The 16,970-nt window shown below is 32.1% G+C and overlaps 3 protein-coding genes and 1 non-coding gene across 7 annotated transcripts in view; 3 read left to right on the forward strand and 1 right to left on the reverse strand.

Moving 5' to 3' along the window:
- The first annotated feature begins 32 nt into the window (after positions 1-32).
- LOC139995727 (pyrroline-5-carboxylate reductase 2) lies at positions 33-5,502 on the forward strand. 4 transcript variants are annotated; one of them, XM_072019444.1, is made up of 8 exons: positions 33-162; positions 1,002-1,174; positions 3,135-3,272; positions 3,392-3,462; positions 4,139-4,309; positions 4,469-4,681; positions 4,773-4,938; positions 5,039-5,502. In XM_072019444.1, the coding sequence occupies exons 2-8, from the start codon at positions 1,099-1,101 to the stop codon at positions 5,158-5,160; spliced, it is 957 nt and encodes a 318-aa protein (XP_071875545.1). In that variant the 5' UTR covers positions 33-162; positions 1,002-1,098; the 3' UTR covers positions 5,161-5,502. The 4 variants fall into 4 exon arrangements, with proteins under 4 accessions (XP_071875545.1, XP_071875547.1, XP_071875548.1 ...); XM_072019446.1 differs by lacking the exons at positions 33-162; positions 1,002-1,174 and adding an exon at positions 2,738-2,870; XM_072019447.1 differs by lacking the exons at positions 33-162; positions 1,002-1,174 and adding an exon at positions 2,827-2,850.
- A 236-nt stretch (positions 5,503-5,738) lies between these two features.
- LOC139995680 (uncharacterized) lies at positions 5,739-7,062 on the reverse strand. Its single transcript, XM_072019369.2, has 3 exons — positions 6,953-7,062; positions 6,677-6,874; positions 5,739-6,600 (listed from the first exon to the last, which is right to left on the reverse strand). Exons 1-3 carry the CDS (start codon positions 7,017-7,019, stop codon positions 6,563-6,565), a joined length of 303 nt encoding a protein of 100 aa, XP_071875470.1. The 5' UTR covers positions 7,020-7,062; the 3' UTR covers positions 5,739-6,562.
- A 1,001-nt stretch (positions 7,063-8,063) lies between these two features.
- LOC139995679 (von Hippel-Lindau disease tumor suppressor-like) overlaps positions 8,064-16,970 on the forward strand; it is a 98,184-nt gene continuing 89,277 nt past the window's right edge. Inside the window, exon 1 of the mRNA XM_072019367.1 lies at positions 8,064-8,384. The gene's annotated coding sequence lies outside the window, so the exon portion shown is untranslated. The remainder of the gene's footprint in view (positions 8,385-16,970) is intronic.
- On the forward strand, positions 9,050-9,141 carry Trnay-gua (transfer RNA tyrosine (anticodon GUA)). The gene is given in 2 exon segments: positions 9,050-9,086; positions 9,106-9,141. It is a non-coding gene; the product is annotated as a tRNA-Tyr (tRNA).

Consider the following 16,970-nt stretch of genomic DNA (forward strand, 5'->3'; position numbering starts at 1 on the left):
GCTCCTCACGATGTTCCATGCTGGTATATAAGGCACGGAAGAGACAGGATCTGTATTAAACATTGTACACAATTACAAACAGAACAATCATATTGCCGGTTACAGTAAGATATCATTACATCAGAAGATTATAACGGAGCATTTTCTATAGAATGTAAATCAGTTAAGTATCTTTTCATATGGTATATAAAACAATTTAAATAACTCTAACAATTATTTTAAAGAAAGTTATAAAAATTAATTGAATATTACAATTAGTTCCCGAATAGGAATAGATACACCTAATCCTTCGCGTAGTTGTACGCGCTACGTGTTTCTTCGCACGTACACGATTTTTGGCTTTATGTACTATTTTTATATAGTGACGTTATATTTCATTGTATGTTAATACTTGTTTAATATGGTATCATCTATTTTTGGAATCGTCATAAATAGTTTATACATTTGATACGATAATTATTTAAAAATTTACATTTGCATCCGTTCAGATATTTCCATGCATAGTTACACTTGTATGTTCACGAAATAGATTATTACATTTTATTAGCGTTGCTAATTTAATCGTATGCATCAAAAAAGCAATTACCTTGGAACGTATTAATTAGCTTAAAATTTCAATTGCTTTAAACTGATTAAATATAAAAAAAATGCTTAACTTTCATAATATATTCGTGTTTTATTTGTTTGAAGTTTTGATTACTAATTATCATTAGATTGCAGATATTTGTGCAAATTCAGATTTTTACGAATACAACTAAAGAAGTAGAACTTAAATAGATATTTCTTTCATCTTTTAAGTATTATAATAAATGCTTTAGGTAATGTGTATATTCCTACATGTTATATGCATACATTGAAATTTTCTGTAAACAAAGAAATATGTCTAGTCTACTAATTACGTACTTCCAAGTCATAAAACACATATTTATGCGTATTGCATTCGAGAAATTTCTGATGTAAACAAAAATTTGAGGTTTATCAACAATTATGTTTGCTTGCAGCTTATCGTGGCGCCATACATTTAATTTCAACAACATCTTGCATCTAGTAATTACTTTTTAAGCTCATCAGTTGAAAAAAGGAAAGAAAAGAAGGGAAATGACTACCGGATTGAAAACAATGGAGTTTCTAAGATTAGGACGACGAGTTCGTCGACGCCTAAACGCCCGAAATGGTGAGTAACCGGGACACTAATATTATTTCCATTCAATTTAGATTGCAATATTATCAAACGATCCGCGATAACAATGCGAAACGTGAGTTCGCTTAATCAATCGCTAAATCCTTCCGCACGTGATATTGTTTGTATCATATGATCGTCACGTTCGCATGCAGTACGAATGCGACGTGGTTAAACTTAAACTGAAATATGAGCGAAAATAAACCGCTCAAAATAGTCGGAGAAATGTTTTCATCAGTTGTTTGATCACTCTGTAAAATGTTAAAACCTTATGATTAGGTGATTTTAAAATTTTAGTATGCTGTATATACAAGTTTAAATTTCATGGAAGATCAAAGTATAAGTACTTTGACTATTATCTATTTAATTAATTATGTTTTTTCTAAGCAAAAAAATTAAACAATAGTTTGGAGGAAGGAAGAGAGAGAGAGAGAGAGAGATTTAAATATATCTTGGAACTGTGAATTTTTTGTTAGCGGTTGTGAATTTTACAAAAACGAAACTGATTAACTCCACATTTCATGAATTTCTTATTCAGATGTACGATTAATATTCAATTCTTAAAGAATAAATAACTTTCGTGAATTCATTTAGTATAAAGAAGTAACGTAAATAATTGATTGATTAATACAGTTTAGGAATGGTACATGTATCATGATTGACCTTTTCGAAAAATGAGAATGAATTTTAAAAATACACACATATATGAAATCAAGTTAAATTTCGTAATGTGCGTGCATGTAGCTGCACTCGACTATAGTCCAGAAATCTGACCAGAAATCTGAAAAAAGTACTAGCATATTGCTTAAAGCAAAGAATGATTTAGCAAGGTATCTTTTTTGCTCAAAGATATTTTGTAATTTAAAAATTACAAATTTTGTATAAGATTTCTTTAAATTTATTCGATCATTATTATCGTCATTTATCATTATTATTGCTGATAACATTACTAACATCGCTAGTTGAAATAATTCTGTAATTTAATATGCTATATTTGTCTAATGTGACAAATCTCGAATATTGAAGTTTATAAATTAATTTAAATATCATTCGTTTAATAAATATCATTCATTTCAGAGTTACTCAATAAATATAGGATGATATTACTGTATCATTTTGTATTATCTAATGTTAATATCCGATTCATAATTCCATTAATTAACATATTTTGAGATTAATTTACTTTTTAATGTATCAATTAATGTACTTTCAGTGTCTACTTATCTTACTTATTAAATAATTAATATCGTTGGTGCAAAATGAAACACGACTTGTACCATTTTATTTACACTGAAATGCATCTCATTGAAAGTAATTTGTGTGGCATTTATGTAATACGCTGCTCGTTTACCAAAATGTAAGAGAGATTTATAGCAAACCTTTGGCTGTCTTAAATCGCAATAAAACGACAAATTATAGCATTTTGTAGTTTTTCTGTGAAAGTTTAATGGAAATATCCAACAATTTACCGGTGAAACCACATTTTAGAAGCATTTGAAGAAGTTTATTACCCAAGTTACGTTCGTCGCATATGAGTAATGAACGTAAATGTATTGCGTACACAGGACCTTATCTCGTTCATGATTACATAGAAAAAAAACTACTGAAATCATCTATGTACTGAGAAAGATGGGGCGAGAAACGAGAATCAGAAGCGTACCGATTTGCTTGTAAATATCGCGATCGAACGGTATTAATCTTTGCATTGCGAAAATTAGAAACTCCGACTTCAGATGCGACACTTTTCAATTTGTAATTTTAATTATTCCATATCTATCGTATTTTTCTTTGAATAAAAAGGACAGTCTTTTTGATCAAACAAAAATTTTCATTTTGAACCTTAATATTCTAATTGATTTTTTTATATGAACGTGTAAACGAAAATTATGAATATAAATTGTAATGTATTTTCACAACATTGCGTTTTACTACTGAAAGATTTTGTTCTGTGCAGTGAGTGATCATCTTCTTGCCGACGGTGAGGAAAAGGAAAAAAAGATTGCATTGAATATCGACACAAAAATGTTGAAAATTGGATTCTTAGGAGGTGGTAAAATGGCCCAGGCTTTGGCCAAAGGTTTCATTCGAGCTGGTAAGGAAACTATTTATATAAGTTCTTGTATATGGAATGATTTATATGTTTTATAGTAATATTTAAATATTAAAATGACTTTAGATATAATCTTATATAATCAGTTATATAAATTTCAGGGTTAAGCAAAGGTGAAATGATGCTGGCCAGCTGTCTCCCGAATGACGTGGGCAGTATAGACGCGTTTAAGGTCAAAATAATAATTTTTTATCGCAACAGTTTATTATCATTGCATTCTAAGATATATAGATAATGATGATAAAAGATAATTATCTGATTATTAGCTTTATCAGTTTGATGGAAAAAAACATCAAATATTTTTTATTTGCTCGATAAATAGATAAAGGAAACGTAAATCTGTTTGTGAATTACTTACACGCAATAACGTAATAATCTTTTTTAGAGTATGTTATAAAGTTTGCTAAAATTTTATCGACAATTAGCATTTAGAACTTGATTAGAAATTATGATTAGACGAGGTAAAATATTCAGTTGATGTTACCAGTTTGAAAGATAGTCTATCTTAATATTCAATAGCTTATTTACTAAGTTATGTTTGTTTGATAATGTATAAGTGAAGAAGTGTAAAATTCATGTCACACAATCTTGAGCTCCAACGCTAATCGTCCATGGACATCCGATTCATTGTTATCTCTCAATAATCATCGCGTTTAGGAAAGTTTCCAATATTGTACTGTTTTATCTTTACTTTTCGATAATGTTATAAATTATATTATGACCATACAGTTTACTTTATCTCTAATCTTTCGCATTTTTGATGTGCTAGTATTAAATATCATTAGTTATTTGAAGCATTTTGATCTGCAATCTACATTATTAATAGCTTAATTAATTTGCGATTCCAGGAAATTGGATCAAATACTGTATTTTCAAATGCACCTGTTATTGATTATGGGGACGTTTTGATTTTATCAGTAAAACCACAAGTTGTTCCGATGGTCCTCCCGGATTTAAAAAATTACAGAAAACTTCTACTTTCTATTGCTATGGGTATTCCATTAGCGTCGTTGGAAAAAGTAAAGTCTAATCTTTCTCATTGCCAAACTTTTAATAATATTAATAAGTTGAATAAAAATCAATTTTTATTTTAAAAATCAATTATTCTTTTTTTAGTTTGATCTTGCTTATTTTATTATTTAAAAACTTTTAATTTGCAACTTTAATTTTAATGCTAGGCTGTGCCAGACGGAACACCGGTAATCAGAGTAATGCCCAATACACCAGCCATTGTAGGTTGCGGTGCTACGGTATACGCTCGTGGAAAACATGCCGGCGATAAAGAAGCTGAAATAGCAGAAAAATTATTTTCCTCTGTGGGTTTATGCGAAGAAGTATCTGAAAATTTAATTGATCCCGTTACAGCTTTAGCGGGTTCAGGACCTGCTTATGTATGTGACAAAATCTTGATATATTTCCAAACATTTATATTAATGTTTATAACAGAAGAAGAATACAGAAATATATTTTTTATAAATATAGGTATATATGATGATAGAAGCCTTGGCCGATGGAGGCGTAAAAATGGGTCTTATGAGACCAGTCGCGTATAAGCTAGCTGCACAAACAGTTCTTGGTGCTGGTACTATGGTTCGAGATACGAAAATACATCCAGGACAACTTAAAGATGATGTAGCGTCACCAGCAGGTTTGGAGAAATCATGCATATGTTTAATATTATATAATGTATTTTTTAATAGGCTTTGTGCATTTCTTATTTACTAATTATTTGTTTGCATTTTAATTAGGATCTACCATAACTGGAATACATTATTTAGAACAACATGGATTAAGATCAGCTATAATTGGAGCAGTTGAAGCAGCAACGAAGAGATGTAAAGAAGTTAGTTCACTTTTAGAGAAAGATTAGATTGGTTGAACGGTAAGAGATATAGTTGATGAAGAAACTAAGAAACAAGGAAAGTATTGTAGTAATCCTTAATATCGTAGAAAAGAAAGTAAATCATAGTGATAATATTTTGCAATCTAGTAAGTACATTTTCGATTGTAGTTTCATCGTCGTCACGTTTTGTAAGAAATATGTAACGTAATTTTTAAAAAATACTTTGTATATTTTGTACATAATTCTTTTAAATTGGTAAATGTTAAAATTATTGTTGTATATTTAAAGCCAAATGCTTGAAAGTAATAGATCTGTTATTTTTTCATAGTAACATATTTTGTAATGGAAGTGTATAAAAATGTATATAAATATGTCTTGTATTTAATAATAACATTTTTACGCTTATCATTTTCTTTCTTTCTTTCTATCATACCCTTTTAACATAAATGAAATAAGAATGCAAACGTTTTCTACTTGAACGAAATTTTGTAGTGATATATGTTATGAATATTACAAAAAGTATGATACAAAATATAATTTTTGATATTATAATAGACTATTATAGTATAATATTATAATTATAATATTATAATTATATAACACTATTAACAGTTTTTAATATTCTTTAATATATTTATATAAAATATGTTATTCTTTGTACTAATAATATTAAAAGGACACGCTACTAATCCTAAAATATAAAATATTTATGAATATTTAAAAATAATCTCAAAATTTGATTCTATACAGATAAGTATAGAAATTAATTACTTATTCTAATTTAGTAGTTAATAATATTTGGTAGTCAAACGTTCACTTAAAACTTCACTTGTTTAAAACCAAGATTAAATTCTGACTTAAATATTTCTCTATAATAGCTTTTTTTAACTATGTCGCTTTCTGGAATATCTTCTTCTTTTCACTTTAGTACATGAAGTTTATGCATAGCAGCTATGCTTAGCCTAGAATCTAGATATTTCTTTCCTGTATAATCCATCGGACCTGTCGATTTTTCTATCGGCGACGATTTAATATGCGCGCGTACCCTGTTCTTAACATTTTCACTTTTTTTCGTTTTTGATGTAAGCTGTCCACTTTGGTCTGATTCCATAACTCCACTAGGAGACTTTCTTTTTTTATCCATAACGTGACGCACAAATTTTTCGAATAACGTAAATGTGTTAAGGACCATGCATTTACATACGGTAATAAATTCTCCTTTTAATAGAAGCGAATAAGTAAAGGTAATTTGTCTACGATGCTTCAATTTGACGTTTTCTCAACAACGAGTTCGTTGTTTTGGAGATTCCTTGACCGATAACGCGATGCATTGTTTCCGTTGTTCCCAATTACATGTTTTCCAAAAAACACTATGCAGTTCCTTCCGAGCAGCTTTGTTTATTTTGTCAGTGCAACACATGCAGCATTTTCAAGGAGGTCCCATGGTTTTTGCTGGTACTATATTCCCTGTGAATTACAGGCTTTTGATATGAATTTCTTCTTTCTTTATGCTTAAAGCCTCTCTAAAATTAAGTTGGTTTACCTCCAGCTCCAATATATTCTTCGCTTCTTAGTCTAGCATTTTTTTTTATATTCATTTTCCATAGCTCAGGATGTTTTGTACGTTTTCTATATTCTTTTACAGTTTTCGATTCTTTCACCTGTTTGGACAGTACATATTCTTCTACACCTAATTGTGTTTGTCGTAATGAGTTGAATAATTCAATGTTTAGTAGTAGATCTAATAGGGTAACAGAAGTAGTTCATAAAGTCATTGCATAAGAAAATGACATGCATAATAAATATTGTCATTTACTACTTCTGAATGAGTTATTTGTTGAAGGTATTGCATCATGTTGATAAACAGGTACTGGAACTAAACTCATAATAGATGTATCCTTTCACCACCGAATATTTGTAGATGTATTAACTAAACAATTTTCTAGACCTGCAATAATAAAAATCTTGAATAAAATAAACTACAATTAATTTATATAAAGACACGTATATACAAAGTTTATCTGTTTATTGCTTACATATGTTATTTTGATATTTGTTATAAGATAACTGATGGGATAATGGTTGACCTTGATTTATGTATATATTTTGTTCATTGAACCAAGGTTTTACTTCTTTTCTTCTTATTTGTCCATTTTGAGCTATTATTATTATCACATTTTGTTCCATTTTATTATCTTCCTAATTACATTTGATATTTGCACATTCATATAATTATTTCCACTAACTATACATGAATTTTTAACAATTGATTTCATATTCTTATACCTCATTTTACCATGTCTTATGCAGAGATAAGAAAGTGGAGAACATCATAGATATAGCTTGTTATATATACTTCCTATCTCATATTCATGTACTACTTTCTAGGTTATGTTTCATTCCTTTCTTTCAAAGTTACTTGATGGAATAATATTGATAATGAGAATAAGTAATACATGATATCCACCATAATAGATCAAAATAGAAAATGATTTAAATCGAATCATAAAAATTGTATTATTTATATTAAATTAAATTGGAACAAAAATTTTAAAAATTAAAGTAAAATGTTACTTAAAATAGTAAGCGTAAAATATGATGATACAAAAATATTAATAATAAAAATTTATTGTATCACAGTAACAGAATCTGATTTTGAATAGAAGCTGATTTTTGAAGTTATTTAAGGAAAAAGATCGGTGTAAACATAATCCAAATATTGTTTAAAATTTTTTAATTTTAAAGATGGTGATATATCGCGCCAAAATGCTTTTCAGCCATTATTTAACAGTTTGAATTCGGTCATCGAATCCAAAGCCAATTTCTATTTTTAATACTTAATAATGTAATTAATTTTTAATAATAACGTTCAAATAACGTATCAAATTTTAATAGAACGAAAGGTGTTTAAAATATTCCGTCGTTAATTTCTTTTAACGTGATAATTGAAAAATATATTCAAATCCAAAATTCTCGTAGGGGTCTTATAGATAGCAGCACGCGACGCAATTAGAGGCGCATTTGATAGTCGTGAAATTTGTTCGGAAACTTTCGACAAATGGCGTTCGGTATTAAAAGTGCGATGCGTGGTGCGTGTAAACAAAAGTACATTGAAGTTCTGCGAAATGTTTGGCAAACCTGACACCAGCCTGCGATAAATGTTAACTTCGTCAAACGATTCTGTGAACGTTGGTGTCGAGGAGTATTTTGGTTACCATCCGGTCGACAAGGCATTCCAACGTGCATTGTTGGTGAGTGTCTTTTAGGTTACCCATTGATTTGCGAATAATGATTTAATTTATATTAACCATCTAAACATTTCATATAGCTTCTCGTGATCGTAAAACTATTTCGTTCTCTCGATTTTCTGTCAGGAATTACTTCATAATCTAGAAATCGTGATACATACTTTTGTCAGCCATTTACTTTTTAATTATCATCTAACTTTATTGACACATGTAGCACTCGTGAACCTTGAGAGAGAACGAAGCGTATAAACGCCTCATTTTCTTTGTAACTTCCCTGACATCATCGATATTTATCTTTTCTTTTGATAACTTTGTTTATCTGTGATCTGGATTTACTTATACACAATCACTGCCTTCTTTAAAGACTTACAAAGTTGAAAAACATTTAGCGTGGTATTTGTTTTTATAATCATATATTCCATATCATAATAATTATGTTCCATAGAATTATGTGTATTGTATTTAATATTTTTTTTTTTTTTTTTGCTTGTTACGATTAATTCCAAAGTATGATAAGTTCTTTTATTTTTTTAAAATATTCATCGGTAAAAATGTAGCAGTTAGTATTATACGTGTATATTATATACATTCATATATGTATTATGATCAAGTAACCTTGAATGCTTTATAGCGAGTTGTTTATATTAAAACACATCATTTTTGTAAATCCTTCGATAGCTCAGTTGGTAGAGCGGTGGACTGTAGTTGGTTGGTTCTCGGAGACATCCATAGGTCGCTGGTTCGAATCCGGCTCGAAGGAGAAATTTTTTTAATTCTTAAAATCGCGATTCTCATTTTCATCCTTATTTTTGTTATTTTTATATTATAAAAAGTAACATAAAATTTATTTAACGATATAATATCAAGAGACAGAAAAATTATCAATTCATATTTCTGTGGTATTAAATGAAGCTTTTCTATTCTTCGGATACGCTGTTAGTATTTGTTAATTGATGCAATGTAACTATTATAATTGTTTTATTTTGTGTGCCAAATACTTGCTGCCCTCTGCAAGCACAGTTGCATATCACAGGTGATGTCTTTGGTGGTAATGCAGTTTATACTTTTTCAGTATAGTAACGTGGCGCATTAATTACACGTGTATTTTATTTTCAAATTATACAATAAAATCTTCAGTCTTTCCATATAATATACAATATCTCATAGAAAATGCATATTGAATATTCAACGAACTTCCGGGACTTTCAAGACTTATCGAAAATTTAAAGACTTAGAACTTGTATAAATTCAATATTCAACATTGATTGAGACTTTCAAAGGATTTAACTGCTGAATAATATTCGAGCCGATCGATCTTTTACACTACCGAAGCTACGAATTATTTCGAAATTTAGATTCAAACGACTATCAATAGAGTTGCTATGAGAGTCGAATTAAAGTTTTTGAGATCTGAGACTATTGATTCATTTTCATAGGAAAATGGGGGATAGGAGAAGACCATTAAAATGTTATAAGTTAATGTAAATATGAAATAAAATTTATTTCGTAATGAGTTATATTTAATATTTTTTTAATATGAATTCTTAAAATACAGTTTTTTAAATATTTTTTATAAGACAATTTACTCCTTCTACCCGTAAAATAAAATGTATTTTTCTTAAAGTATTATGGGCTCTGAGACGACAAAGCTAGAGGTTTTTAATCCGCGACTGCTATTAAATATATAGTATATAATACATATATTATACTAATATACACGTATATCTACTAAGAATCTATTATTATCTACTGATAAGTGTTAATAAAAAAATGTGTAGTCATTCAAGCATGTTGCGAAAGTAAAAAGGGATTAATCTGTGTAACCGATCGAGCGGATCACTCGCGAGATGCAACGCTGATACACCACGGGGGCGCGCGCGTTCACGTTAATTTATCGCCAGTCCGCTCTAATCGTCCTTCGTAATTTATTACTACTCTGTTCATATTTATTGGAGGGATGGCAGGCCTGGTGTATTGTGCGCGCGAAATTGCTTATATTGTTGCCTGCTCGTGGAATCGCGATAAATTATTCGCTGGCTAAGGTGTGATACCTGACGCGCGCCCGATAGATCGCAATTGTGGCCGAACATGATTTGATATGGTACTTTATGTCCCAGAGCTTTGCGCGCCCTCTCGTACATCAATCGCGGGAATTCTCCTCTGCATTAGGGGATGGTTGGAACGATATGATGCTAACTTTGAATTTATATTTGGATTTTAAAAACGATTGAATTCTTTTTCAATTGGAAAGTCAGATTATTTTGGAATTAGGAGAATGATTCAGTTTTCTTATATTATCTAAGATATAATTATATTACATCCGGTGACTCTCTACACAAATCAAGCCCCACACCGCGGACAAGATGGCAGCCAGATGTCTACACAGTCTTACTGCATACCCTGAATAGTCATAAGGACCCGCCATAAATCTTGGCATTTTCATAGTTAAGGTCCTTCACACTAAACATTTTTTATTTCAAGTGTTCCTTAAATTTATTATCTACTACGAGAAGATACGGAAAATTTAGTTTTTCTTACGTTCGGTATCTCCCGCTAGCAACATTTTTCTCGCGGGCGGCTAGGTCCCTTCCTTATCCACCAACCTTCATCTTATCCAATCAGAAGCAATGACTATTGCCCTCACTTTTCTAGCCAAAATTGTCATTAATAAATCCGATGGTCCCGTGTGCTAGATACACTGATTTACTGATTTTTTGAATTTTACTGATTTTCCATCTTTAGAACAGTCAACATCTCTTGATTGGTTTTACATCCTTAGATCAGTCAAAACATGTCTCTACTAGTAGCCAAGTTACTAAATCACTGAACCCATCTCTCGGTTCTATCTTGCGATCTATACTTCTCGCGATATCGTAATTCACTACTTGCAAGTCACTCCTATTACGATTAACATCGTGATCTTGTTAATAACTATTCGAGTCGAATACTTCTAACCTTATTGTAAACGACATTACAATTCGACATCGCAACTTAACCCGCGAGTCTTTCCGAACATTTGTATACTCCGCAAAACTAGCTGTTGGAATAAAGTGTATATTATAACCTGTCAAACTCAATGTTATACTAATTCAATCACTTCTATTATCCTAACTGAAATAGGGAGTCGATCAGTTCGTGACGTCGATAATCTAATTGTAATAGGAATTTACGACTCCCGTTGACGCGCCTCCTCCGTCGAACAAATTATCTAATATATTTGTGTATAATTTCTGTCTAGTTTTAATTGTAAGACAGTTTTAATATAACATAAATAAAATTATATGTATTGCACGTACAAATGACTTTGTGAGACCGTATGTTTTAAAATGTTTACACTTGGTGAAACTGATCTCGAGCCATGACTCGAGAATGCTCGCGTGAGACGATCATAGATATCATATTACATGAGATAAATACTCACATTCGATACTGCTTCAATATGAAGTAGCGTTCACGTTGTTTAAGTTTAAACGTTAAAACGATGTTAAACTGCATATCTGTAGCGGCACATGAGTCAACGAAAGATTCGAATCGGAAAAGACTCATATTGTTGTGCCTTGGAGTGTCAACGTTGATTTGGTTTGCTAGGTTCAAAGATAAACGAACTCCGGACGAAATATTATCGCTGTTATTTGTGATCGTCAACCGGAATTACATCCAAGCTTTTTATAATACCACCAGTCGATAAAAATAGACTGCATGCTCTCTAGGATAATTATTATAGCGAGCATTATAGCGAGTCATACAGTCGAATAGCGAGCGTAGAGTCGAACAGTTGCATCGAGCGTGCGACGATCACGATCGGTATACACTATCTCTGTGCTAATACTTAAAGTGATCTTAATATTCATTGACTATTACAATTTTATTACTCGTCTCTTTAATAAACCGACACGTATAATATCCACCTCATATCAAAGTATTAGGAGCTCAGTACATTTAACACGTTCGTCACCACGTCGCACATATCTATATGACGGGTATACTACCGCGGGGGCCCCGTCACCAAATGATGGTGACGTTCTTCTTGTTCGAGTTAATTAATTAAATATACGATATTATATATAGGATATACAACATAAAAATATTAAAAACACATTATACCATACTTTTTATTAATTTATATTCTGAATAATATATTACATTATCCTATATCGTATGGTATTCGTTAAAACATTCCAAACACATTTGGGGTGATTTTGGGCACTTCGAAAAATAGTTAGACTCCGTTATCACTACTCTCCTCACTTTCAAATATATTTTCACGCTGTTTACTGAACATTTTGACGATGAAAAAATCACTGATGTACGTCTTACAAATATGCTTCTCGACTAAATGAAAGATCTCAGATATCTGCCATGAGATCCCTCGGAATACTCTAGCTGGATAGCTTATCACTTTCTCCATTTCTATAATAATCTTTTCCTTATAATGAATCGAAGGCGATAAACAATGAATCGAAGGCGATAAACAATGAATTCCTGCTTTTCGCTCTATTTACGTTCTGCGTATCGGCGGTCGGATTTGGGTCCCGCAAGAAACTTAGCCGAATCACGCTGGGCGACGAACGTGTTAACCAGATACACACGGTGTTAGGTGCATTCGTGTTTTCTATATGCGGCGAGGTAAGTCTCACCGCGTGTACTTAATATTCGATACTCAGTTATTCACTATAAATATTTATACAAAATTCCATTAATTGAAAATAAATATTTCGTCATTCAATTTTAACATACTTATGGGTAATATATGTAGATGTGATACCTATTATTAATCTTTTATGGCTCTAAACACTAATAAATGAGTCGTTTTGACTGCTTTCCGAACCAAAAATAACATAATGCATATAATATAGAGAAATACACGTGAAATACATTTACACTAACAACGATAAACCTTGCCTGACGTTAGTCTGCTATAGTGAATCATCAGATTGTTCCGCAACTGGCCAACCGATTCATCCGGTCAAATATTTGCTTCCGGAATTTCGACGTTAGCCAATCTGCCAACCATCAATGGCGTAGCTTTTCGTCACTCGCATAACGTTAATCGTGTGGCCTGGTTATGCGTAATTTCGCGGTGGAACGATCGTTTGTCGGCACGTTGCACGATTTCTAATTGTAATTAGAGAAAACGAACGAATTCTTAATGCATAAAAATGTCTGTATCATTAACACTTTTACGGCGGGTGTCATGTATGCGTGACTTTGCCTGTCACTGATTAAAGCGCGCAGTAAAAAATTCTGGCAAATAAAACAGATGTTTAGTGATCAGATTTGCTAATTTTCACTATGCTGGTGATCGCTGGATTCTAAATTCAGTCGCTTAACACGTTGACTGTAACAGTGGCCATCGGTGACCCACGTTTCTAAATTTCCTAGAATGACTAAAGTAAGATTAATTTCATAGACAAATAGAATATAAAATAAAATGTCGTAACAAATTATCGGTAACGCGAACAATTTAGACAACGTTATCAGAGAAAATGTGCGCAGATAGAACATAGTAATGTCTTGCAAAAATTAAACGTTATTATTCAACGTATTGCGGTTCTCAGGGCAATCAACGTGTTAATTCGACGTCATTGAGGAAAGATTCTAAAGTATAAGTAACCAGATATTCTGACACAGACTATTATTCGCGATAAAATATTAAATGTCCGTGAAACTTGACGAAAATGTAATTATTGGCAACGTTCTGATCATTTCGAAGAATGAATTCGATGTAACACGCGACGTGTTTTCTTTTGAATTATTAATTATTCACGCGTTAAACGTGATTCACGCGGATAGAACGATTCATGAGAATCGGCGCCATCGAGGGAGGACGATTTTGATAAATGGTCGGTCGCGATTCGAGCAAGATAAAACGTTGCCATTGGCAGATAGCCCGTATGAGTCGCAATCGTATCGTTCGAACGCGCGTGGCTGTGCTCGATGGAGGGTGAAACTTTTCCTTTTTTCGCTGGTTTTCAGGATGCAGATGGAAGCGACTGATTGTCCAGGATATAGTGTGTGAATTTCATGTAGATCGCATCATGTAGATTTCAGAAATTTCTCCTCGCGAATGAAAGTGACAAATTTATTCTAAAGCTACAACTATATTTTTATTATTAGGAATATTAAAGTTTAAAGAGCCGAAAGAAGTAAAAAGCTGGCTGGATTTAATGGTCTTGACGAATAGGAAAATTGTACACGAGTATATAAAATATAAATTGTTCCAATGAAGATTTAACTGATAATTAGCATTTGTTAAATTCTTTGCTTTCTAATCGAGAGTAGAACTTGGAAATTCTCCTGCAAGAAAGAAAAAAAAAAAGACTAAATATATTGCTAATTTGCAGAAAGTTACCATTTCTATTCGAAGCTCGAAGAATTTGAACAGAAGTATGAATCGAATATGAATCTAATGCAATTTACGTAATCCAAATAATTTCGAATGTTGTTGGTTCGGTAAATTTTTAAAAATTTCAATTGAATCGCCAGGGTGCCACGTAACATTAACATTAGTGATTTTTATTTTCGTGGTATTATAGAAAATAACTGAACGTTGAAATTCTGAAAACAATTGTCATTGTTTAGCTGGCCATGAACGTACGATAAAATTCACTTCTTGAACGCGGTCCAACGATCACAGGCATCGACTCAAGTTTCAACCAGCAAATCGCTCTCGTTGAAAGAACGGCCGGTAGTATTCAGAGAGTAAACGTGGAGGACAATTCTCGGAGGATCGAGGACGTCTCTGGGACTTGAGACAGTCGAGTTGGCGCGCCATCGGGCAGTAGCATTGAAACGATACTGTTAAAAGCGTTTCATTAGCCGGGCATGCTCGACGGGGTCATTGTTCGACGGATGACCAGTAGCGGAAGACGCGAAAGGAGAAACTACTACGAGGATCAATATTGGCCGGGACCGGTATTTGTTTGGGACGAAGCGGATTGCACGCGGCCGACACCGAAGTTGGTTCGATTCGAGATGGAACTCTTTCATTAAATCGAAAAACGTCCACCGTTCTACCGTGAAAGATCTCGAACCAGATCCTGGAACGGTGGATGCTACGCTTTCTTGGGGAACAGGTGCACTCAGAGAGTCGATTTTCTTGTCCCCCTCCCTTACTTTCCTTTTTTTTCGTTGCATAACCGGAACGTGTTTCAGAAATAAATCAGTGTTGCCACGATAGGAAGGGTTGTTCGGTAACGAATATTCTTTTCAAATGCTTCGAGTAAGCGAAGCTATGCTATTAAATCAATTAGGTTATAGAAATGATATTTACATATGAAAATGAATATAATAAGATTTGGGAAGGGTTGTTTGGCAAAGAATATTTTTTTAGACGCTTCTTGCAACACAAGCTTCGCTTTTAGATCTCTTAAGGTTGATATTACTCGACGATGACTATTCTGAGATTAAATAACTTGGTGTGAATATTTTTTGAGTAGATTTCTATAACAGTGTGCATTTCTTCTAAGATTCTTTTATATATTTGTTTATAGAATGACAATTTGACGATAATTAGCATTCGCTTGATATTTCAATAGGAAATTATTCCATTTCTTATTTTTTAGTTTATTATTTTATTTTTTTTGTTATTCCATTTTAGTTTATTATTCCATTACAACGTTAAGCGAATGCAAAGTTATTTAAATCGAAACGGGACTGATCTAGAGTTGTTACGGTTGCCGTCTAAATTGTTTTTCGTTGTAATTGAAGGAAGAATCCGATGCACGCTCTTTCTCATCGTAAAAATACGACGATAAATATTTAACAGCAGCGATTTTCCATATATTAATAATTCGGGTGGACATCGTGCCAACAGATTCCGAAATATTCATGAAAATTTATAGCTGTAACGCGATATAATGGCAGAAAAATGCCGATGAATAATAAAAATTAATGGCGACTGTAAACTAACCCTGGTAGACCCGGGACTTTCTAAAAACGCGACGTTGCACGAGTTATGAACGAGCTAGATCTCTTTTTGGACCTCGTGGAATCGATGGAAAAGAGCAGAAAGAAAAATGACTATGAAAGTGTAAGAAATTCTTGATGGTGGATCGATAAATTTTAAGGAATATCGTTTATTTCGGGCATGAAATTGAATTTTTCTGACAAAATTCATATTTAGTTCCTTTAATGTACATATCTTTCCTGCTCTTACATTTTGCTGGAAGGTTTCATCTTCTTAGAATATAAGAATATAATATTTAACTTATGATATTAGATGTAGCGTTCTCTTAGTGATTTTTATTCGCGATAAAAGAATCACAAAAATACTCTATTATCCCGTAATCGTCGAATCGTGGATAATAATAGCAATTTAGATCGGATTTAATTTCGTTAAATTTTTCCAATACTAATATTAATTCGTGTATCCTATACTCTATAATATAGTATAATATACAATACTTTACTACGTAGGAATTCAAACGAAATATTCTCAAATTGAAACTAGCTTCGTTCAGACTGTTGTGCATATTGGTCAAAGATCAACATCGTTGAATCTGCATAAACACTGATACTCTGGTACCAGAGAGAAGAAAGAGTATGTAATCTTAACCTGGTTCAAGGTGAAAGATCAAAACATGAATC

This window comes from Bombus fervidus, chromosome 16 (assembly GCF_041682495.2).
Source record: "Bombus fervidus isolate BK054 chromosome 16, iyBomFerv1, whole genome shotgun sequence".
Lineage (NCBI taxonomy): Eukaryota > Metazoa > Arthropoda > Insecta > Hymenoptera > Apidae > Bombus > Bombus fervidus.

What these genes read in the sequence shown, in the direction of transcription:
- LOC139995727 (XM_072019444.1), top strand. Translation starts at nt 1,099, where the DNA reads ATGACTACCGGATTGAAAACAATGGAGTTTCTAAGATTAGGACGACGA. An exon ending in ACGCCTAAACGCCCGAAATG is followed by an intron (nt 1,175 to 3,134) that starts GTGAGTAACCGG and finishes TGTTCTGTGCAG; the next exon opens with TGAGTGATCATCTTCTTGCC. An exon ending in CATTAGCGTCGTTGGAAAAA is followed by an intron (nt 4,310 to 4,468) that starts GTAAAGTCTAAT and finishes TTTTAATGCTAG; the next exon opens with GCTGTGCCAGACGGAACACC.
- LOC139995680 (XM_072019369.2), bottom strand. Translation starts at nt 7,019, where the DNA reads ATGAGTTTAGTTCCAGTACCTGTTTATCAACATGATGCAATACCTTCA. An exon ending in AACAAATAACTCATTCAGAA is followed by an intron (nt 6,875 to 6,952) that starts GTAGTAAATGAC and finishes TTACCCTATTAG; the next exon opens with ATCTACTACTAAACATTGAA. An exon ending in AGAATATATTGGAGCTGGAG is followed by an intron (nt 6,601 to 6,676) that starts GTAAACCAACTT and finishes TGTAATTCACAG; the next exon opens with GGAATATAGTACCAGCAAAA.